The sequence below is a fragment of the Electrophorus electricus genome, chromosome 4 (assembly GCF_041902795.1).
Source record: "Electrophorus electricus isolate QZ-2024a chromosome 4, ASM4190279v1, whole genome shotgun sequence".
Taxonomy (NCBI): Eukaryota; Metazoa; Chordata; class Actinopteri; order Gymnotiformes; family Gymnotidae; genus Electrophorus; species Electrophorus electricus.
Genome location: NC_137500.1, coordinates 11,780,001 through 11,804,413, shown reverse-complemented (window position 1 = coordinate 11,804,413; position 24,413 = coordinate 11,780,001). Strand labels below are relative to the sequence as shown.

The 24,413-nt window shown below is 40.6% G+C and overlaps 2 protein-coding genes across 3 annotated transcripts in view; one reads left to right on the top strand and one right to left on the bottom strand.

Annotated features, from left to right (window-relative positions):
• Nucleotides 1-2,908: 2,908 nt before the first annotated feature.
• crabp1a (cellular retinoic acid binding protein 1a) lies at nt 2,909-14,015 on the bottom strand. Its single transcript, XM_027000975.3, has 4 exons — nt 13,538-14,015; nt 11,270-11,448; nt 5,913-6,026; nt 2,909-3,262 (listed from the first exon to the last, which is right to left on the bottom strand). The coding sequence occupies exons 1-4, from the start codon at nt 13,608-13,610 to the stop codon at nt 3,212-3,214; spliced, it is 417 nt and encodes a 138-aa protein (XP_026856776.1). The 5' UTR covers nt 13,611-14,015; the 3' UTR covers nt 2,909-3,211.
• An 8,505-nt stretch (nt 14,016-22,520) lies between these two features.
• skic8 (SKI8 subunit of superkiller complex) overlaps nt 22,521-24,413 on the top strand; it is a 6,883-nt gene continuing 4,990 nt past the window's right edge. The window contains exons 1-5 of one of the 2 annotated variants that reach the window (XM_027000774.2): nt 22,521-22,564; nt 22,894-22,984; nt 23,152-23,179; nt 23,373-23,478; nt 23,927-24,099. In XM_027000774.2, coding sequence (XP_026856575.1) covers nt 22,973-22,984; nt 23,152-23,179; nt 23,373-23,478; nt 23,927-24,099 — 319 coding nt within the window. In that variant the 5' untranslated portion in view covers nt 22,521-22,564; nt 22,894-22,972. The remainder of the gene's footprint in view (nt 22,565-22,893; nt 22,985-23,151; nt 23,180-23,372; nt 23,479-23,926; nt 24,100-24,413) is intronic. The other variant, XM_027000791.3, reaches the window with a different exon arrangement.

Sequence of the window (24,413 nt, the reverse complement as noted above, 5' to 3'; positions counted from 1 at the left end):
TTTTGCCTTTAGTAGGATATTAAACAATTTTATTTTCCACTCTATTAACACGAATTGTAATTCTCTTGGTGGTTTTCAGTGCCAAGTGCCTTTTTAACATTAAAAAAGCAGAGAATTATTGAATGCTCCGTTAGTGGAAGTAATTGTTACTATAATCCTCCATTTCATTGATGACAAGTTTTCTGTACTTGTGTTGTGAAAACATTGTCTGAATGTGCCAACCTACTGCCATTTCTCTGTGGTCTCCTCTCAGACTCCTCTTAGTCTAATGCCAGGAACCAGTGGCAGGCCAGATCCAGCTGACACTGGCTGTTTTAGACCTCAACCTTTCTCTTCGTTTAAAGCTTTCAGCTGTCATGCATGTTTAAAGTGTTCCCGAGTACAAAGCCCCCAGAAACTTCCGTGCGTCCTCAGCCTGAGGGTGAAAATCCGAGTAGCTGGACAAGGTCCCGGTTGTGCTAGTCGCCCGTTCGATGTGAGAGTTGCTTCAGGGTGTCTCTGTCCTGCATGTTTGGCCTCTCTCCTCTCTTATCCAGGGCCCTGACGTGGAGGCTCCACCTCACAACCTGGCTCCACCTCCCTTCCTGGCCCGTGCACCCACCTCCCTCTCTGTTGGTCCCATCATTTGACTGCTTGGAGCCTCAGGGTGCCCCTGAGAGGCCCTTGGCACCTATAGAGTCAGCGCAGTGCACCCAGAGCTGCTGACAGAGGGCCCAGTGTTTCAGTCTTACCCTCCCGCTGCGTACCGCCAGGCCACGACAATGGCTTTATTCAGCAGACCATCACTTGGAGTGTGTGGGAGAGTGTTTGTAGGGAGAGGAGGGGCCGATGTTGGGATGAACTGGGGGGGCTCATTCACACAAGGTCAGAAAGCATGGCGACGGCTGCAGTGCCTCCAGCTGATGGGAACGAACAGGCAGCACAGAACGGCGCTCCGGGCCCGAGGAGCATGGCGCTGAAAGGACAGCTTTGAGCACGCTGGCAGCTGGGCAGCATGAAGATGAAATCCCCCCCTCCCCCCCTGCATTTACCTCTTTGGTAGGCGACAGCAGTGCGGCACAAATGGCTTTATGGACAGCTCAAACGATGGTGCATGAGGTGCAGCGCGTTTCTAATTGAGGTCAAATACACAATGGCTAGCTGTTGAGAACTCTGAGGAAGAATGCACCTTCCTAGTAGATACATGGTCTTAGTGTGTCCATGCTGAAGAATTAATTAAACTGTGAAATTTGCTCATGATTTCTACTCATACTGTATGAAGCTGATAACCATGTTCCAGGGCATACAAATTCATACGACCTACATCTTTTGCAGCAATGTTCTGCGTGTTAAAATAACAGGAACCTAAATATTCATCTTCTTTAAAGCAATGAATGGATTCACGCAGTCTTTCTGTGGGACTGTAAAAAGGGCAATGACTTCATTAGACCTCAAAAAAAGAAGCAAGCTTTCAGATTTGTTGGAAAAGAATGCCTAAATGTCACACCCCTGTCAATTCAGGCAAGAGAAACAATAAATTATTCCCTTCTCTACGCATGACTTGAGCATGCGTGGTAATGTCCGCTATGAAGCTCTTGCCCAGTAGTTAGCCTGTGTCTGAACATGCCTGTGTGGCATAGCCCAGATTTGGCTCCCCCTCACCCTAAGCCATAGTTTCAACATAGCTGTCATTTAGCCTCCCTTTTCTCCTGAAAAACCCAGCAGGGATAGACAGAGGGGCTGGGGAGAGGAGCTGAGGTCAGAGCAGGCATGCTTGGTGCTTGGAGGATATTCGTGGGATTTCTTGGCTTTTCTTGGGGATGTTCGGGCTCTGGTTTTCCGGTGGGCACTTAGCCGAGTGTGATGTGCTGGGAGTGGGAAACACGGACGGGGCTCCTGCCTCTTCCTGTGTTGAGGTTCAGAGCGGAGGCGTCTCGCTCTCGGCTGTTTTGATCTCACTCCTGCCGCAGCTCTTGCCACACACCGAGCTCCCACACTTATGATCAGTATCTGCTTCACGAACAGCTTCAGCACTTCGTAATGTGTAGTATCAGGAACATGTTTGGTACCAAGAACACATCAGGTGTCTATAAACTTATGCATCAACACAGGACGTTCTCTTTCTCTCTCTCTCTCTCTCTCTCTCTCTCTCTCTCTCTCTCTCTCTCTCTCTCTCTCACACACACACACACACACTTGCTTTCATTGCCATTTTCAAAACACTCCATAGCTGTCAACATGGATCACCTTCTCTGACAAGTTTAGGCACATACTATTTCATGTTCTTGACAGTGGTGAACCTCACGGTCAGGGTTTCTACCACAGACCATATTTTCTTGTCAGACCGCTTGGCAATGGATGGCGCCTTTTCTCGCACCTAAAGGTCTCGTCTTGACCTCAACGACTCCGCGAGTCCCTTTCATGAGTTGTTCTCGGTTTTGTCTCGCATGGAATCCGCCTGGTTCAAAACGTTTCTAAATCAGAGAACGAATAAGCGATCTGCAAAGGGGAAAACGTTGATAATAGGTTTCGCCGACCGTGTCGAACACTCTCATTCTAATCGCATTCGTGCCAGTTTTGTGTCCTCCAAAACGAGCGAGGGCGGCGGTGTCCCTACCCGTCTGCTGCTTATCTCTCTCTCCCTCTGCGCTCTAATCCCGTCGTGTGGAGGATTGTCTGGGACGCGGCAGAGACTGTGACTAATTGTTAGTGGTGCACGAGAGAAACCGGTGCTTGAAAAATGCAGCGTCTCAGCTAGACGGACTTTTCCGAAGAACGCAGTTAACAGAGGAGAGTGAAACCTATAGACGCTGAATCGATAATGGAACATGTTAAATATGACGCCGGTATTTCAACTTTCGGGTGGAAAAAAAATGAAAGAAAGAACGCGGTGCTTTACTACCGGTGACAAATTGCACACTGTTCAGACCACGATTCTTGAATTTTATTCATTTTTATGCAATACCAATAAAATACGTGTTTAAAGTCAAAGTATGCACAAATGATGCGCGTCTACGTATAGGTTTAGCACAGAATCACAGTTAGGCAGAACTTCATGTACACAAATGGCCAGTTGAATGATGTAGTTAAAGTGCGTGTTTTTGCTCAGATCACACATCACACTGAAGGAGATGTACGGTTTTACATAGGTATAATAGTGGGGTGTTTGGCCCACGTGGTTGCCATGGTGCTTTATAACTGACTGATGCCGACGTATCCAGTCCGAGCAACATCATTCCCTCACGTAGATCCGCGTGCACACCACGTCATCCGCACCAAATGTCTGAAGGAGATGAAAAATCAAAACACCATAAGTTACGTTTGGATCTCAATTTCAGGCTACACAGTTGAACTCGGTGAATAAATAGAACATAGGCTAACCGATGAATTACTGTTATAAACGCATTCTTCTGCATTACTAGAAATATGACCCTTTTAAAAGAGTGCTAGTTCAGGCATCAACAAATTCGTACAAAATAGTCACTGACACCAATGCAGTAAATTTATAGACTATCACATGCAGAGTTCCTGTGAAACTAGAGCCTAAAACACTTCTATCATGGTGTGGTTTGCAGTTTTAAAAGTATCAGACACAGAGATAAGATTTAATATTCTATCATGCGTGAAGAAAATTTAATGAACCATGGCTGTCTTATGGAAATGTGCACTAGATTGTTTGTTACACACCACAGACAATCATTATCAGGCTACTTAGTTGCTTTTCTCCGTCATCCTTTCTCTGCATTTTATAGCTGAGCTGTGGTCCATTCCCATGAAGGAGGAGTGCCCAGATGATCAGGGTCATTTGGATTGGCTTCTTAGGAGCATTCCAGAATACACTCTTGGTTTGAGGCTAATAGAACTACTGTCAGTTTTCAGGCTTAGCCATATTGAATATTAAGAAAATTTTATTATTATTTTATTTTTAATTTAAAAAAAATATATATTTTTTTAGACAGAGAATTATGAATGGAAATTCATAGTTTTCTACTATAGCACTCCAAATGGTTGAAAGACAACAGTTTTATATCCTCTATAAATGCCCTGACTGGTGAGACAGGGATTTGAAATATGGTAATTTTATTATTTTTTTTAAATGATCGATTCTATATCCAAGTTGATGTTTTTTTCTGAGCATTTGAAATATACTTGTCTGGTGTATTTCTGTCTGGTTTAACTACATTGCGATTTGCCTGGTTGTAATTTCAATTGTAGGACAGTGGTATAACAAGGTTAGTTTGACAAAAGTATAAACAGTGTGAGCAAAATTGTGTTTGAACATGTGTGCATGTCCATCTGCATGTGCATGTGACCAGTGGCCAAAGGGCAAAAAACTGCCTCTCTCATGGGCCGCACAGAGCTCAGCCATATTGTTCCCTGGTTGATCTGATCCATTACCTTTGGATGCATCAAGGAGTTAGAGGGTTCCTTCAATACTCTCTCTCTCTCTCTCTCTCTCTCTCTCTCTCTCTCTCTCTCTCTCTCTCTCTCTCTCACTGTCTCTCTCTCTCCCTCTCTCTCACTCGCTCTCTCACACAAACACTCCCTCTGTCATTCACTCTCTCTCATGTGCTACTTTTATTGCCAGTCAACTGAAAAAAAAATCCATAATTCTCTTTCCTGATTCATAAAAAAAAAAATTAATTAATAGTGAAGTTAATATAGAATGTACACCCTCAATTACACCTTTTTTAGCTTCAGTGGCAGATAAATTGTTTAAAGCTGCACTACGAAAGATTTGTTTGTTAAAATTGATGGAAGTTGCATTACTGAGTCAAGGAGAAAAAAAATATCTGCTAAAATATAGTATCATTTTGCTCCGGTGAGTCACCCTGTAAAACATTAAATATTCATTTGAAAGTCAGAGCTGTCGGGTCAAATTTGCCAGGAGTTTTTTCGGAACACGCCAGACTTCTTTACATATTAATGTCACACTCACACAGGCTCATAAAGAAGGTCCGACTGGATGGGCTGGTTACCGGGTAATGTTAGGGGGAGGGGGGTGTGGCTCACAGTGCTGATCTGTACAGAGCTGAAAGTTAGTTAATGGAAGGAGAGAGATGTCACTGAATATGGAGACACTGGAATTGCAAACCATGTCATCCTCTGCCATCTTCACCTGTGCTCAAAGCAATGAACGTGTGATTACATATTTCCACCTGATTGGCCATCAATTCCCTAAATCTTACATAGTACAGCTTTAAATCTTCCTGTACAGAATGAATGCTCTTACATCACATAATACATTCAAGTTAAATGGGCTAGGGATAGCCTTTGTTTGAAAACCATAAACATAACAGACTTTAGACATGCTTGTAACTCAGTGAAGACTGTTAACACATGCTGCTTAACTGGTGCTCCATCTGCACTTCCCAGTGTTATCTTTGGCTTGTGGGACAATGGCTGAATAGGAAGGATTGCTTATTTCTAGGGCTAGGTGGAGGTTCATAAAAAGGTTGCTGAGGAGTTGCAACCCCAACTCTCATGGCACTAGGATGTGATATAGGGTGGAGCTGTTTAAAATGCTCTCTAGCCCTCTGCCTGGTTCTGGGAGCTCATTCAGGGCACTGGCTATGGGTCATGTCTGCTTTCTCACTGGGGCCACTGAGTTAATTATTCTACTTCTACTTAGTTCCAAAATTCCATTATGACAATCACCTGATTGCAAATATGTTGAGAATAAAAAAATTAAATCATAAACAGAATTCCTTAGCAAAATTAGTTTGAAGTTTAAAGCTTTGAAGGTGACTAAAGACAAGAATGAAAGCTCTCACCTCTCTCTCTCTCTGTCTTTCACTCTCGCACTGTCTGCTATAGTAAGTAAATGTGTATCTGCAGATTACTTGTACAATCACTGAGGGCTTTCTCCATGATTTTGACACTCCAGCCTAGATTCTGCCATGTCCAGGTCATAGTCCTTTGTGAGCTCTCACCAGAATGAGCTCCTCCCCCTGCAGCTCTCTGGACCAGTACGTCTTTGGCCCATCACCATCCACCAGCGTCTGCTTGCAGTAGATCTTATTCTCTGTTTCCCAGGTGGCCAGACTCTGCAGAGGAGGAGGACCATGTGGGAACATCATCACACAGAGAGTCATTTACATGGGTGGACCTCCAGGAGGTCCACTATTTAGTTCACAGTTGACACAGAGATCGGTGGTCATAAACGCAATAAAGACTGTGTGTGATGGATGAGGGTGTCTGTGCCTGGGCTGCAGGGAGACAGAAAGCAACAGAGAGTGTCAGATGACAGGTCATTTTCAGAAGTTATCTATCATTTCCTGTTAGATGCTGTCAGTCTAATTATATACACAGACTACAATGTCTCTGCAACTTGGGAAAAAATAATGCAAAACATACTATTGCATAATAAAATGGTTTTGGGTAAGTTTATGTTGCATTGTAAATACAATTTACTGAATGGTGAAAGGTTTAGGCTAAAATGTTCTCATGGAAAAATAAAGAGTTTTATTTCATAAGGGTTTGTGGAAGCTCTTGGACTCATCAGAACCTCCCTATCTTTTCTCAAGCATCTTAAGAAGTAAGTCCTACTCACTTATACAGTTCTATCCTAAATCCTGTTCAAATGAATCTGTCTGGGACACCCTACTAGGCCTCAAATGCTGTGATCTTCACAGGCCCTGAAGCAAGCCCCCAAATCCAGTCAATGGTAAATCATCTTCTGTATCTATAAAAGAATCAACGCTTCAGGAAACTCTGCCATGCTGCGGATATATATATATATATATATATATATATATATATATATATATATATATATATATATATGTATGTATGTATGTGTGTGTGTGTGTTCTATAATATAATATTTAGTATTTCTCTGTCCCCCTATTCATAAACATCCCCTCTCACTTTTTCTCTCTCACTCTTAATAAAAACCCATATGGTGGCTCTTTAAGCTACTCCAAGCAGATGTCTCAGCCCCTATATGCCAGTTAAACTTGTTCGTTGCGCTCCACTCCTATGACTCATGCTACCTCACTTTTCTCTAGAACTCTTTGAACAAAGTATTACCCTAGCTTTACACTTTTCCTCTGCAACTGTTTGAAGTGAGACCCAGTAGAGAGCACATTACACAGATGCAGTCTGAGACTGTAATGATAATCACCATATCAAAGGTGCAGAGGAGATCAGGGAGCATGCAAGACCAGAGAGAGAGAGAAAAATGAAGAGAACCTAAACTTTCTCAGATATCCTCTCTCTCTCTCTCTCTCTCTCTCTCTCTCTCTCTCTCTCTCTCTCTCTCTCTCTCTCTCTCTCTCTCTCTCTCTCTCTCTCTCTCTCTCCCTTCCTTTCTATCTCAATATAATTCTTCAGGAGCGAACTGAATGGAACGTCTGCTGGCTTTGTTTCCAAAAGGATATTGTAGCTATGCATATAAAGCAAGGAAAGGTCTCTTTACCTTATAATGACAATACAAGCTGCAGTTCTATTCTGCAAAAAAGGCTTTTTGCTACAATTACTTAAAGTTAATGAGTTCAGATTTCTCACCTTCTTATGATTTTGAGAGGTCCTACAGTCATTAATCAGTGATTTAAATTATTTACTAAATTATTTGAATTATTTGATATAAAAGTAAAACAGCAATATTGTTGAATATATTTTTCTAATATCAGACACTGAGAGAAACCAGTGGTTCTGCTTGTTTAACCTAACTATACTCTCTTTCTCTCTCTCTCTCTTTCTCTATCTCTCTCTCTCTCTCTCCCCCATTTCACTCTTTGCCCTCCACCCCTTGTCGCAGGCATATACTGGGTGAACAGCAAGTCTGACAGATAATCAGTAAAACCAAGCCACAGTCATGACTAACACAGACACAGACACATATATTCCACATAATGTGCCAAAGATGCTGGTTACCCATAACTACCACATACTTAAGCAGTGATAATGAGGCTTAATACCACGGTTTGCGATGTTTGGCCCGCTCACTCTCTGACATAGATAACCTGGTTCTAGAAAGTTGTTTTTCCTCTCCTACACTGTCGCAGGTGAACATTTCTAAAGAGTGTCTCTATAGCAACTAGCCAGGCAAAAGGCATCATTTGTCAAAATCCACCCTCAATGATCTGATGCTCTCCCTGCTAACGGGAAAGACAATAGGACTGCAGCTGCTTTTCAAACTGCCCCAATTGTGCTTACAGAGCTCTTTAACTGCCCGGACTGTACTTAAAGACCTCTATCAACTACCACTTAAAGATTATGGTATGGGAGTGAATTTTATGTATGCTTCTGGTATGGCTGAATTTGGACTCATATATGTTCAGACTGGCAGCAGAGACACTGATCAGTACATCTGTGTTTGAACCACTAGCTATATTCAGTGTCTGCCAGGATGGCTATGCCATTGTAAAACAACATTAGCATCAGACACAGCTGCCTGCCTGCCACCTGCTTCTGTCTCTAAATCCCGAGATAAAAGTGAGACAAAAGTGTACACACAAACACACACAGAAACTCATATGGGTAGTGTAATTATTACTGCTGCCCCTGTGCAATACACACAGTTAGCTTCAACTGAGTCTGTCTGCTGTTGCCACTAAGGGAGAATACACCCCTCCCATCCCCAAATCCCCAGGTTACGTAGTTCTTTTAATCCAGTGGCAGCAATCTCAGCCGGGTTTCTGGGCTAGAAGGCTTGAATCTCTCCACCCCTCTTGTCTCTCTCACTTCCCCTCTGTGTAAACTACTTACCCTTGTCGAATCACTTTTGTTTTGACTAGATCAGGGATGATCAGAGAGGGTCGGCAGAGATGCATTGTCTTCACCTGGTAGAGCAGGTGGAGCAAGGTACTAGCAATGCCAATGTCATAGGTTCAATTTCCAGGAAGTACACATACTGTCATACTGATAAATATGGATGTTGCTCTGTATAAGAGCTTGTACCAAATGCTGAAAATGCAAATGTATTAGTACACACTACAGATTAGCAGACTATAGCAGAAAACAAAGTGTTAAGCAGAAAAAAAAAAATCTTTATTAAGAAAGAGAGATAGCTACACATATCTATGTCTGTAGATAGAGCCACACAAAGGCTCTAAAAGTAACTTCCACAAAACAGAAAACTGAGGGAAGTCCTTTTTCTTTTTCAGGAGGTGTGTGTTTCCCACATTCTATCTGTCTCTCTCCAGACCATTCTCTTTTTCCTTCACTCTTTCTCTTCCAGAGATGAGAGCTTGAACTCTCATTTCCACAAGATTGCATATGATTGCATGCCAGATCTCTAGAAGCTTTTTTTCTCCTTCAGAAAAACTATACATGGAAATGTCAATGAAAATCCATAAATGTCAGCGAAATATAACCCTGCTTTGGCAAGTGCCTTCACAGTTCTGCAGAGAGAACCAGGGACCTTGGGTTTATGCTTTATGAGACAAGATTGATGCCATGGGTTAGATAAGACTTTAAAAGACATTAATCTTAATGTCTTTTACATAAAATGTGTCCATATTACATAATAAGCTATAGTTGTATTTTATAAGATAGAACAACTTTTGTAAAAGTTAAAATATATAAAACATATGGGCCCTTTTAAAAACGTTCTTTCTTATGTAACTTTAACAGTGTTCATATGGCACCATGTTGATATGGCATCGTGTTCCCTTTGTTAATGATACTCTGCTTCATTGAGACATAGTATAAGCTCAAGGCTTAATACATATCAGACGATAAACAAGAAACAAACAACATTTCAGTTACACATTTACATTCAGTTATACACATAGCATTAGTTGAATTTACTCTGCTCCAGTGAAGATTGCATCTGGTTCTGCAGGAAATAGCTGTATGGGGAAGGTGTCACAGCATCTTTTGCTCTGAGCTTCTAGCCGCAGCCTTTAAATCCTGAATCTGCTTATAAGCATATATGTAAGGGGACTGATTAAAAATATAATATAGTCTCCTTTACAATAGTGTTGAATTGACATAGGCCTGACCCATAATGCCGAATTCATATTGGCCTGATCCATAGTGTTGAATTGACATTGGCCTGATCCATACTGTTGAAGTCATGTTGGCCTGATTCATAGTGTTGAATTCACATTGGCATGATCCATAGTGTTAAAGTGACATTGGTCTGATTCATGAAGTTGAATTCACATTGACCTGATCCAGCTTTGAATCACATTGACCTATCCTCCTAAATTGTGTATGCAGAGATTATTTATTTCCCTAAAATAAGTCATCAAAGATAATTGCTAGTTCCCTTGTGCTGCTAAGTCTTATTGTGTCCTTGTGCTTTTAATTGTAGTCTTGAAATGACTAATATCATATTACAACACTGATACTGGCCCACACTAGGGACTCAACTTGGGCTTTAAGGCAGGAAATAAATTAATTATGTTGAGCTGAAGTTAATTTGTTAAGTCTGGCTCTGAGACATCTGCCTAGTCTTTAAATCTTGTGCATCACATTGTGGATCGTAATGATCGTAATGCTCCAGAGGTTAGCTGTTGTATCCTGGGCAGGACCTAATGATCCTGGCTTAATGAGGTGTGTGCTTGTAGAACAACCAGATGTTTAACATTCTGTCCATCAAGAGATTATGAAAGTAAGATGTTGCCACCTGCACTGCTTATTTACAGAATGGCCTCCATGAATCGATGAGGTTGATCGGCCTCTTTCTCCTCATTAGTAACTTAACATAAAATCCATTTAATGAGAAATATATGAATTAGAACAGCTCAATACTTGGCCCTGTGAATTTTCGGTGTGTGCAGAGAAGACTCCCTGGTGACGCTTGACATAAATATTACACAAGGAGGTTTCAACAGTCGAGCCACGCCAAGAGCTCAAGCTGTGAGAGAGAAATCTCATCTAGCTCTCTCACGCCAGATTCAGTTTCACCTCCCCATTGGAAGTGATCTTTATCTCAGTTAACAACGGTCATGTTAATATTTTAGGCAACCTGCGGAAGAAGGTGTGTTAGTGTCCTCCAATATACTTTGTCTTACCATACTGCCCTTCCTGTTTTGCAGAGATACTGATTGTCTGTTCTAAGTTAATGTGTCATTGGTAATAATTATCTGTTTAACATTGTTACAGTTGGTAAGGGTAAACCGTGAGCTCAAACAAACGTTTAATCAAGTGTGATAACTGGAAAAAGGGGAAATAGATTGTAACATGGAATTTAAATAGAATTTTCACATCAGGGGCTGTAGCTTCTCCTGTATCTTCCTCCATCGCATTCTTGTATGCTTCTCATGTAATTTTGTGTTGCTGCTGTATTACATTCGCCCCAGTCATGGTCGATACAGGCCCTGTCTGCATCGCATACCTTACACTTCCTTCCATCTACGGTCTCCTCGTCAAACTCCTCTCCGATGTGAAAGTTGATCTCTGTGGTGCGCACAGAGGTGGAGGTCTTGATGTAGAACTGCTCTCCGTCCTGGCGGATCTCCACGTGGGGCTTGGCGGCTGCTGCCCCTGCCACCTTCCGCAGCATGGCATTCACGCCTGGGATGGCACAGTGCGGGGCATCATAACAAGGTCTGCTTCCCAGACAACCACCCCCACCCAACCCTTGGGCATCTGAAAGCAATGCAAAGCAGGATCTTTTCTGAAAATCCCTCCCCTCTCCTGCTGCTATCCACAACGTTTTCTGGTGAAACATGGACAGCTCAGTGTTGGGAACACAATGTTGTAATATAAGAGTGTGAGAGTGTACTATGTGGCAGCAGACAGGCATTCATAGAAATGAACTGTTCTCACTCAACTTTGCTGAAAGTTATCTTAACCCGCAGGGGTAATGGAACTTAATTCTTAGTCTGCATAAACAGGCTCCAGTAGGAAGTTTTGTTTTAATATGGCTGATGCAAGACAGAGTCACTAGTGAACTGTAGTGTCGCTGATGTGCAAGCTAAGGAATTCTGGTAATGCAGGCTCCACAAGCACTCACAATGCAACACAACCAATATACAATATAAAGAGGGACTGCAGCAGGGCTCTATAGGTGCAGAAGCTAAACCAGGAAAGCAGCAAATCATCAGAATGTTCTGCTGATAAAAACAAAGAACCTGCATTCTTGAAACTGCATTCAGCCTGCATTCAACCTGCATAATTCAGGTACCTGCAGTCTGTTCAAGCTCTGGTTCTGTATCTGTTCCCAACTCTAGACCAGAGTCCTCTGTAGTAAACAACTGCCCTGGCGGCCCTCTGTAGTAAACTACTGCCCTGTGTAATAAATTACTGCCTCAATATCAGCTCATTAAGCTGGAAGAGAAGACACTGCAATAATTGTGATAAGATCAGCTGGATCAGCTGGACGCCTCTGGCCATCAAGCTGATGACAGATCTGAGGATCAGAATTCAAACTTGCTACAGGCTTACTGTAGTAAGATTTCTGATTTCTGTGGAAGAGCGATGAGAAAATGTAAAAGCTGCGGGTAACTGCCCCCGCACTGTTTCGCCTTCGGACCCACCCCATCTGTGCCCGATCTCCTCGGGCCTGATCTAATCTCCAATGATCTGCCCCACTGATATGAAAACACTGCAGAGAAAGTTCTTCAGCAGTTCTGCAGCTCCCATTAGTTTGCACACAAAAAGAACAAACTAGAACAATAGCTAGTCTCCCCTATCAGCTTGCTGGACGTAAACATTCTGGCTGCGATCCCGATCTGATTTGATCATGAAGAGTAATTCAATCCAGCATGGTATGAGCTCCTGCGGGGCCACAACTGAGATGCTCCTCTCCTCACTGCCGTGCCTCGGGTTCATCATGTTCATCATGTCCCAACAGCTTCACACTAGGGTACTGCTGCATTCTGAATGTTAGGAGCTGATTGTGCTTGTCAGTCGCTGTGGATGAAATCTACATTACAGCAGACCCTATGTTTGGCACTCCAGGCTGCTGGGGTTTTGTTCAGCCTACTATGAGATGGCTTTTGTCTGACTGTTACTGTCTCTGTGACTTTAGTTTCGCAAGGGGTCATTAACATGCACTCCCTTGCACCTGCGCAGCGTAAAAGTCACATATCAGTACAGAGTCACAAAGCGTGCTGTTGCACTGAGCGATAATAACGAGGCCTGATCGTCAGTCAGTTATGAGAAACTCCAGCAAATAAGTGACCTAGTTTGCACAGCCTGTCCTGTGGGGTCTGCACTGCTGAGTTGAACGGAGCCAGCTCAATTAAAGGGGCGTGGAGGATAACACACACAAAAAGGAAGACCTGCTGGAGAACTCCAGCTGGGAGACGTCCCTCCGCACCACCGTGGTCCAATTTAACACTATACATGAAAAATTAGTCCCCTATACGTTGCCTTCCCTTCTACTTTACAACAGCATGCCTATTCCAGCTGAAACACAAGCTGCAGAGACTCGAACCACTCAGAGGTGTGATGAAGTACAATGCATGGACTTCTGTCCTGTTGTGTACCTAAGGCAGTCCAATAACATATGATGCAAATTTGGTCTTGAACTATGATGGCTGTTTTCAGATCATGTGAACGTCATGCTGAATGGGAGAAGGTGAAAAGAGGGGACCATCAAGAATGATAAAATGAGAGACTTCCTAGGGAGGAAGGAATAGAGAAATTGTAGCCTTACCCAGGGCTTTCAGAAGTTCATCGAAATTCTCACTGCTCTTCATCTTCCAGGTTCCTGCAAAGTTAGGATGCATTTTCTCCGACAGGTTTGGCCAAGGGAAGGACGTGCAACACACTCGACTCTCTTACTCTCCCTCCTCTGCTGCTCTGCTCCTCTTCTCTCTCTCCTTCACTCTCTTTTTACCCTCCCCTCCCTATCTCAACCCTCCCTCTCCTGCTTCAACTGGCTTCCTTGTTCACTACACAATTATTCTCTTTCTTTATCTATCTATCTATCTATCTATCTATCTATCTATCTATCTATCTATCTATCTATCTATCTATCTATCTATCTATCTATCTATCTATCTATCTATCTATCTATCTATCTATCTATCTATCTATCTATCTATCTATCTATCTATCTATCTTGTGCCCTGTCTGTCTGTCCCAGTATCTGTATCTATGTCTCTGTTCTGTGTGTGTGTGTTTCTTTCCCTGCCTGTGTCTGTGTGTGTCCCTCTGCTCTCTCCCCCTCTCCCTCCCTCTCTCTATCTGGCTGCACCACTAACTCCAGACAGGGTCTTCAGTCTGCCTCCTCGGTCCCCACCCCCGGCAGCTCGGCTCTATCGGTCAAGCTCCAGCCTTATGCAACCTGTTCCTGCATCAGCCAGCAGCTGACACAGTACAAGCTTATGCCCTCATAACCCCCCTGTCAGGACTATCCAGACAGAAATGTATGGACCTCCTGACTTTCTTTAATTAATATTCCCCTAAAAAGACATGCATTTTTTGTTAATTTATTTATTTGTTTGCTTGAGTGCTTTTGTCATACAGTGTTTTTTAAATGTTACCTGTTTGTGACATTGGAAATGGCTTGTTTTTATAGGGTGGTTTTTTGCTTTGTTTACTGCTTCTCTGTACTGCCATTGTCTTGACAGCAGCAGATGGTGCTGTGGGGCTGCTGGACTGTCATGGCCCAGGCTTCAGCAGACACTAGTCTGTCCAGCAGTATCCATCCTCCATTAGTTCCTTAGATACAGCACTGTGATGGGAGTCTTTGAAGGCAGAGCCGGCTGCTGCTTAGGAATGAATGACAGTGTCGTGTCATTAGCAGCAACAGAAATATGGCTGTCCTTAACATGTTTCCTTTGATTTGGGATTTTTTTTTTAATATATAGATATTTTTTCTCTTCCTCCTAACTTCTTTCACCCTACATTAAAGATGTTTTATTATATCTAAAAATGAGGAAATACGGTGATTTGAAGTGAACATTTAAATGGAATGTGGACCAAAAGATGCACATGAGGTGGAATATAAATAAACGAAAAACAGATTATTCTGAACCCCAATGGACCACTAGAGGGAGAGGATTTGCTAAAGCCTCCTATAAATCCCTCTCTCCCCCTTTAGCTGTTGGAAACTGTTGGAATCTGTTTCTTTTCTGAGACAAAATTAAATCTAAATTTGAAACTATGCTTCACAATTTGATAGTCCGAGTGCAGGGTTTAAGGCTTTGTCCTTTCAAATAAGCTTTTAGTGCTTCCTCCCCTCTCTCTCTCTCTCTCTCTCTCTCTCTCTCTCTCTCTCTCTCTCTCTCTCTCCCTCCCTCTCTCTCTCTGTGTGTATGTGTATGTGTATGTGTGTGTGTGTGTGTGTGTGTGTGTGTGTGTGTGTTTGTGTGTGTGTGTGTGTGTGTGTGTGTGTGCATGTGTGCGTGTGCATTTATGCGTGTGTATACATGAGCATTGCTGTGCCTGGGACTTACTGGGATCCTGGTCTGCAAAGCTGTGCTCAACCTAGGAGGGCACAGAGGTGTGACACGACTTATAACACTGTCATAGTGTTTCCCTCCAAGCAAAAAGGTCCTGCCACAGGATTTTAGGACAGAGAAAAAATATTAATCAATCCATATATTCTCTCTAAAGGTTTTTGAAATGTCTTGCAAAATACTCTGCACTAGTTAATTTTTCTGACCACAAAGAAACACATAAAATAATAACATTAAACAAACAAAACATGCTTAGTTTAGCTTGGCGGGTAGGGGTGCAGCCTGTCTTTCCCCCTCAAAGAGTCATTGCAGATAAGTTGATGCTCAGTGGACCTTAAAGAGGTGCTCTGCCATAACAACTTGCCTTTCCAAGAAAAAGCTAAGTGGCACTTAAAGCTCTTAAAAATCTTTCCTGTGTTTAAAGCAGCTAATAAGGATGAAACAATACAGATTGCAAAATAACAATGTTACGAATGGGGGAAAGACAGCAGATGGCAGGGAGGCGATAGGCCCTATATTACTTTTTAATGCTGAAAGTAAAACTATCATGTTGACCTTAATTCTGTAGTAATTATTTGAGAAATGATTTACAACTTGGATAATTAAATAAAAAATATGTCCTTTCTCCAGGACCTCAAAGAGCAGCTGCCATCAGTCAAACATCCTCTAAATCAAAAATAACCAAAGTAAGAATATAAATCTAAACATATGCCCTACAGGTTTCTATCAACAGATTTCATGCACTAAACAATATATACTTTGACTCAATCTATGTAATACCAAAATGGCCATTTTTAACGAAGTACAGGGTTACAAAATATGAATTTTGACATCAACTGGCTGTGACATTTACACTTTCATGAAGCAAAAGAAAAAAGAAGCAATCACAGTGGAGGCACAAAAGGACACCGGACACTCTCTGGGCCTGTCAAACGCACTGTTCATGCTATTGCCACTGAAAGAACTGAAAACGAAAGTCAATTCATATTCAGGCTCACAAATAAAACAAGCAAAAAAAACACAAATAAAAGTGTTTCTCTTACTTCACATATCTAAGACTATTTCTATTCCTTTATAGTTCCATGACAGTTTCTCTTCCACACCTAAGATTGTGTTTTCTTACTAGCAGATCGAACACTAATCGAATCTAAGAATGTTTGTCTTCCTTTACATTTCAGCCTACTTCATTCTCAAGGAGTCACCTGCATTTGCTAACGTTTGATTCTTCAGTGATCTGTTTGTATTTGCCGCCCTGCATTAATTTATTATAATAAAAACATTTTTGTATATCACTTTCTCAAGCAGTTTACAAAGTGCTTTAAAAAAAAAATAAAGAGGAATAATAACACTTATGACATCCTGTAGTCTGTTACATCCTGAGATCTCAAGAAGGTATTTGCCAAAATTCAATTTAAAAAAGAAAATCATATTTAATGAATACAGTGAAAAATGAAAAGAGACATTAAAGGAATGAATCATTTAAAGTAAATAAGCTAATTTAAAGACAATTTAAAAATACATTTCTGCCCTTCCAGGAAATAAAAGTGCAGCTGCATTGAAAACCAACGTGCGAAGTTAAAAAGAGTATGGTAGAAGTACAGATGAGGTTGAACAGCTTCACTCAAGGCCTTATGAAATAGAGAACTCTTAACTTTTTTCTTGAAAGTGTTTAAGTCATCAAGGGCCCTCAGGTCATCTGGGAGAGAATTCCAGAGTTTGGCATCAAAAGGCAGCCTCGGAACTCTTTAGTTGGGTGGTGGGCACCATCAAACATGTTTTTATCCACTCATCTGAGGGCCCTTGAGGATGTTTGCCTCATGATCATACTGCTGAGGTATAGAGGGGTAAGACCATATAAATACTTCAAAGTAAGCCACAATATTTTAAAGCCAATACTAGATGATACAGATGGCCAGTGCAATTATTTAAGGATGGGTGTGATATGATCTCTCAACTTTCTGCGTACTAGAACTCTGGCTGCTGGATTTTATACCCTCTGCAGGCTTAAAATAATATTATTAGGGATACCTGCAAGCATTACAGTAGTCGAGACACAAAGATACAAATGCATGCAACTGTTTTTCACTATTGGTAGATGATAGAATGGTCTTTGGGAGACATTACTAACATAATATTTAAAACTTCTAACATGTTGTTTAAAAAGGTCATAGTCCAATGTGACACCTAAGTTTTTGGTGTATAGTGCAGGGCTTTAACTGATAAGGACTCAAGATAGGTTACTACATCAGTGCCCTCACAACCATTCCTGAAGATGAAAATTTCGGTTTTGACATCATTGAGTTTCATTGAGTTTTCACTTGAAATCATTTACACAGTTAAAAATCAAGTCAGTGAAACCCTGGGGGTCATTGGTTAGGGACATATGAGCCCTTACAACTAAAAACCAAATATCAGCCACTTCCCCTTTTTGTATAAACAATTAATTGTTATTGGTTTTGTACAACCTTTACATTAAAATTCTATTTAAATTCAAAATATGCCTTATTTAGACTTACCTTACTTCATTCATGCGGGCATTTAAAAATAAAACTTGCAATAATGCTTTATATTATAGTTTTTGTATTGTGTAATGCAAAAAAAACAAAAAACAGTAAATGGACATGTATGTTTTTGTTGCAAGGGCTCATATATAATTGTGTGTTGTCTGCATACTGGTAGAAGGAAATATTATATTTATTGATGACTGTGGCCAAAGGAAGCATATAAAGATTAAAGGGTGCTGGCCCTAAAATTGAGCCCTGGGGGACACCACAGAATAGCACATAGCATTTAGGTGTACTTTCTCTGAGTGTGGCATAGTACTCTTGACTGGTCATATATGACTGGAACCAGTTCAAAGCAATACCATTTAGGCAGACCCAGACACTTAGACAGTCTAGCAGTATACTATGGTCTACTGTATCAAATGTAGCACTGAGATCAAGAAGAATTAGTATAGACAGGTTACCGGTGTTATGGTTTTGTCTAAGACCATTCAGGACTTTGGTATTTGCAGATTCTGTGCTGTGATGGGGCTCTAAAGCCAGACTGAAGATCACATATAGTTGAAGAGAGACCACCTTCACAATAACCTTTCCTAAAAATGGAATATTAGAGATTAGTGTGTAATTATTGAGGTTAGCGGGGTCTAATTTATTTGTCTTTAGAAGAGACCTGATAACTGCTGTTTTGAGACTGTGGACAGATTCCTTGTTTAAGTGACAGTTTGACAATATTAACAGTGTCTTTTGATAGTGCACTTAAGGCTTCTTTGAAGAACTTTTGTTGGTATGGTGTCAGCTAGTAGTGTTTAATAATGCAAGCGCTTTTTCTGAGAATTCAGATAAGGTGCATTCTGATGCACTGTGACCTAGTAGGTTCAGTGGGTGGCTCTTGATCTTCTATAATGCTATTCCTAATGGAGAAGATTTTATTGCCATTGTCATTAGAAAGTTCTAATGACATATGAGGTGAGTGGTTAATGAGCTTGACAATTGTAATAAACAGGAATTTAGGATTATTTCGGTAGCTATCAGTCAAGCTTGAGAAATAAGATGCTATCACATTTCTGATCTGCAGGTTCAGTTTAGTTTGCAGATATAAAAAAAAAAAGTGAAAAGTGGGCTTAGTCTGTCTCCATTTTCATTCTGCTTTCCTTCAGTCTCTCTTTAACCTGATTAAGGAGTTTTTCTATGGACTTTTAGAAGTATTATGCCTCTGTTTGTTTGACAGAGGTGCTATACCATTTGTACATGCCACATTGTACATTTAGACTTAATATAAAGCTGTCTACCAGTCTGTTACAAGTTATGGACTTAATAGTAGGTAGCGAGCTAAAAACATTAGAGAAACATGTCACCAAATCATCTGAAATGTAATGCCCTATAACAGTTTTCTTAGGAGTTTTAAAACAGGCAAGCACTTAGAATGTAAAGAAAAAACAGAAATGGTCTGCAAGTCCTACATCAAGTATATTTGACACCATGCCCTCTACCCCAAGGGATATACAGTGGGGCTTGAATGTTTGTGATGCCTTTAGAAGTTTCTATATTTCTACATAAATTTGACCTAAAACACATCACACAAGTACTAAACAAAGAGAATCAAATCAAACAAATGAGGCAAAATTACTATTTATTAAGGAAATTATCCAATGTTACATATCTGTGAGTGGTCAAAGTATGTGAACAATTAGGATTAGCAGATAACTTGAAGATGAAATTTGAGTCAGGTGTTGTCAATCAATGGGATGCCCGTCAGGTGTCTTTTTATTTAAAGAACAGGGATCCAGAAAAGTCGAATTTTCACAACACATTTTTGGAAGTGTATTATGGTATGAATAAAAAAATAATAATAAAAAAAAAAAGAGTTGTTGATGCTGATCAGGCTGGAAAAGTTTATATTACCATCTCTAAAGTTTTTGGACTCCACTAATCCACAGTCAAGACAGACTGTATACAAATGGAGGAAGATGTGTTATAGTCCACTACGTCATAAAATAACCCAAGGTAACTTCTCAGCAACTAAAGGACTTTCTCATATTAGCTAAGGTTAATGAGTCCACCATCCAGAGAACACTGAACAACAATGGTGTGCATGGCAAAATTGCATGGAGAAAGCTGCTGCTCTTGCAAAAGAATGTTGTTGCCTGCCTGTAGCTTGCTAAATATAACCTGCACAAGCCAGAGGCTATTACAGCAATGTTTTGTGAATGAGACCAAAATGGATCTCTTTTGGTTTAAATGAGAAGTGTTATGTTTAGAGAGAATGCTGCATTCCATCATAAAAACATCATCCTTTCTGTGAAATACAGTAGTGTAGTGTCATGGTTTGGGCCCATTTGGCTACACCTGGGCTAGGACGGCTTGCCATCATTAAGGGAACAATGAACTCTGCATTATATCAGGCAATAGGAAAATGGCAGGCCATTTGTTCATGAGCTTAATCTCAAGAGAATGTGGGTCATGCAGCAAAGCAATTACCCTAAGCACACAGATCATACTACCAAAGAATGGTTAAGGAAGAGTAAAGTTAAAGTTTTAGAATGGCCAATTCAAAGTCCTGACCTAAATCCACTAGAAATGTTGTGGAAGGACCTGAAGCAAGCAGTTCATAGGAGGAAACCCACCAACATAATTGAGTTGAAACTGATTAGTATGGAGGAATGAGCTAATCAAGAACTAGAGGAAATATTTAGTTGCTGCTACTGGTGCACAAGTGGGTCATACCAGATACTAAAAGCAAAGGTTGACTTACTTTTGCCAATTACAATATGTAATATTGGATCATTTGTTTTTTGCAATAAAGGAGAGGCTAATATTTTTCTCATTTGCTTAATTTGGGTTTCTTTATCTATATTTAGGACTTGTGTGACAATATGATGTGTGGGATCAAATGTATGCAGAAATAAAGAAACTTCTAAAGGGTTCACAAACTTTCAAGTACCATGGTAACTAAGTGTAAAGTATGAGCATGCTTTATGTGTAGGACTGATTATATGTTGCATGAGCTCAAAGGAATTTAACAGCATGTGAAATCACAAGTAATAGGATCTGCTGGCTTGTCAAGATGGATATTAAAATTAGCAGTAAGTAAAATGTGGTCATTGTCATTCATTATTTTTAACAGAGCACCAAATTAATCAAGGACATGTGGATGGTGTCTACGTAGGTGATATAGGATAATCATTAGAAGTGTGTTTGCTCCAAAGCTTAATAACAAGATATTCAAAAGTGCTGTATTTCCCAAAACAATGTTGTGTAAGACATATCATGCTGTGAAAAATGCATGCTACTCTCCCACCTCTTTTACTGGCCCTTGGAACACTGAAAGAAGGATGCTGAGATTCAGACTGCCCCTGTGAAACTAAACATAAACACACCATATGGATGCTGCCTGAACCATGCGTCACACTAGGCATCATGCAATAGTCACACAGGCCTTTCAGAATGAGGAAATTCCTTATATAGAATTTTATTAGATTTCACATAGAATATTATTAGAGTAGCCTAAAGCTTTTCAGACCCTGTGATATCATTGCACAATGTGCAAAATTCTCTAAACATTTAAATGCATAGTTAAGGATTTCACACATTTATACGTCACTCCACTGCTGCGCTCCCTTCATTGGCTTCCATTAGCTGCCCGCATCAGATTTAAAACCTTGATATTTGCCTACAAAGCCAACCAGCCAACCTCCATATATTATGTCAAGGGTCAAAGTCTGATCCGTACCTCGAGTACTTTGAACCTAAAGTATGTCTCTACTTCAAATACCATGCTTCAAGTCCCATGGAAGACAAGCATCGAGACTATTCTCTGTCCTGGCTCCTAGATGGTGGAGCAAACTTCTGCTTGCTGTCCGAACAGCAGAGTCCTTTGCAGTCTTCAAGCACAGACTGAAGACGCATCTATTTGTGAAATATTTAAATGACCACTGACTCTACTCTAGTACTTATTGTAGGCTATTATTTATTGCACTGGTGTTAACTGCTCCTTTGCTGACTAACCTAAACTCTAGTACTTATTGTTTATTGCACTGATTGTGTCTGAGAATGATCCCTGAATTTAAACAGCATTCTGTTTCATTGGTATCTTAGACTCTAACCTACTGTACTGGCTAGGATGTATTCTATGAGTAAATGACAAAGCACTTTTTACTTCATTCTGAAGAAAAGCGTCTGCCAAATGCCATAAATGTACATTTCATGGATGTTAAAAATGAGCAGCCTGATATGGAAGCTTATTGGAGGAGAAAGTGGATGTTGATGCATTTCACAAATTCAAGTAACCATTAGGTAGTAATACATAGGGGTTTACAGTGGTATATAATATGTTATAGTTTTCCAAATTAACTATCTAAAAAGTTTGAAGTAATAATACATGTTTTTGAATACTGCAAGAGCCCTTACAAAGGGGAAGGGAGTTACAATTACAATTTATTACTTTTAAAACCTTCTTTATGTTTTTTTCACTTTATAATAGACATTGATAATTGATTTGTACACTTGCGAAACTGCCGAAAATGAGTAAGAAACTTTTGCTGTTCTCATTTTTGGCCTCAGGCATGAAATTCTAAATACGTCAGTCTAGTGTAAGTGAACGGAAAAACATATATAAGGAATACAATTTTACTTTATATTTATACTTTTTTATTTCCACTGTATTTATTATTTACCTTTAAATAAACATTTGATTTACCCCTATTTGTAATGTATTTTACCAACCCATAATGCATTGGGCGTAGTTGTCATGGCGGCTTGCTGTTGAGGAAAACGGTATGTTCATTTCTGACTGTACGGACAGTTTTATTAACTATTTTTATTAGCTAGCTAGCTAGCTAGATTTGTTTTTACTATAGTTAGGGAAAGGAGATGGGATGTTTTTCTGCTCCAATGTAACTGGGCATTTGCTAGCATTAGCTGGTTACATTTTGCACTTGTTTTTATTGACTGATGTAGCTAACAGTGTAAAGTGAAACCAGTTAGCTGGGATAGCTAAAAGCTAGATGTAGTTTGGGTTACAAAGACGTAACTGGCTAGTTAGTTATGTACTGTAAGGTATGCAAGTTCCGAAATGAGTTGATCGATTGTTTTTCATACTATAGCTTCGTGTTTCGACAGCAGTTGTTTTCATGAAACCGAACTACTTAAGACGGAGAGCATATCAAGAGTCTACAGCAAACTATGAGCACTCAGGTAGCTACTAACCTGATGATGGCTCCCAAAGACATCTTGTAATTTTCAATGATTGTTAAAACCGTTTGCTACCTGTCTAGATAGTAATTAACCAGAACTTCAGTGTGTTTTATGTTGCTTCCAATATTGTTTCTTACATCTTATTAACATCTTTCTTGTCAATTTAGTACAGCATACTGTTCAAGCAGGAGCATGGTAAGTGATGTTAGTTATCTAAGTAAAACAGACATAACTATATCATTGAATCGTAAGACAACACCTAATATCATGTAATATTGTGGTATTATTATTCCTATTGTGTACAGTTGTACTGTTTCTTAATTGCTTACGTTTCCTATAAACATCCTGTTGTACTTCTGTGTTCCACTGACTTTCTCTGTTTCTGCAGCTCATGATGATGCCATATGGACAGCAGCATGGGAGAAGAGTGCAAAGGATGGATCAGAGACGATTGTCACAGGTTCTCTGGATGACACAGTGAAAGTGTGGAAATGGTAGTTATCTTTGCAGGTTGTGGTAGTGTGTATGATTTATGGCATGCCTTCATTGCTAACCATTTTACATGTATAAACATCTGAAGTGACATGAGTCTTTGAGCAGGCCCACTAGTTGTCACATCTGCCATAGTTTTTATTTCCACATGAGCATAGGCCTCAAATATCAAACTCTGATTGAAGATTGTCATATATGCATGACCTGCTGTTTGAACCAAGGGGTACTTATCAGTCCCAATAGCCCTCACATTGCTGTCTCGTATTCTTAAGTCTATTCTTGTGTGAACAGTGCCTGTATTGCTGATTCACTTTCACATACGTCTCATCTTGTGCTAGAATACATTTGGCTGTAACTAATGCACCAGATCTCTTTCAGGCATGTGGTTGATATTTAGTTGTTATTCAGGAGTAATCTTTAACTGCTCAGTATTAATGTCTACTCCTGCAGGTCAGAGGAGAAGCTGGAGCTGCAGTGGACTCTGGAGGGGCACCAGCTAGGTGTGGTGTCTGTGGACATCAGCCACAATGGTGCATTCGCTGCCTCCAGCTCCTTGGATGCTCATATCCGGCTCTGGGACCTAGAGTCTGGAAAACAGATCAAATCCATGGACGCAGGGCCAGGTAAGAGCAGTATGGAGCAGTCAGGTAATATAGTTGATTGCATCATGTGAAGGGCCTGGGTGGTTTTAGGAGCATTACTTAGTGTGTACAGTATATTTGGCAAATGGAGTTTACAAATATTATTTTTTGTTAGTGTAAAATAACAGGGTAGTGGTAGCTCAGTGGCTGAGGTACTTCACTAGTAATCAGAAGCTTGCCAGTTCAAGTCCCACCAATACCATTTTGCCACTGTTGGGGCCCCTGAGCAAGGCCCTCAACCCTCAATTGCTCAAGTTGTGTACAGTCAGAATTGTAAGTCACTTTGGATAAATGTG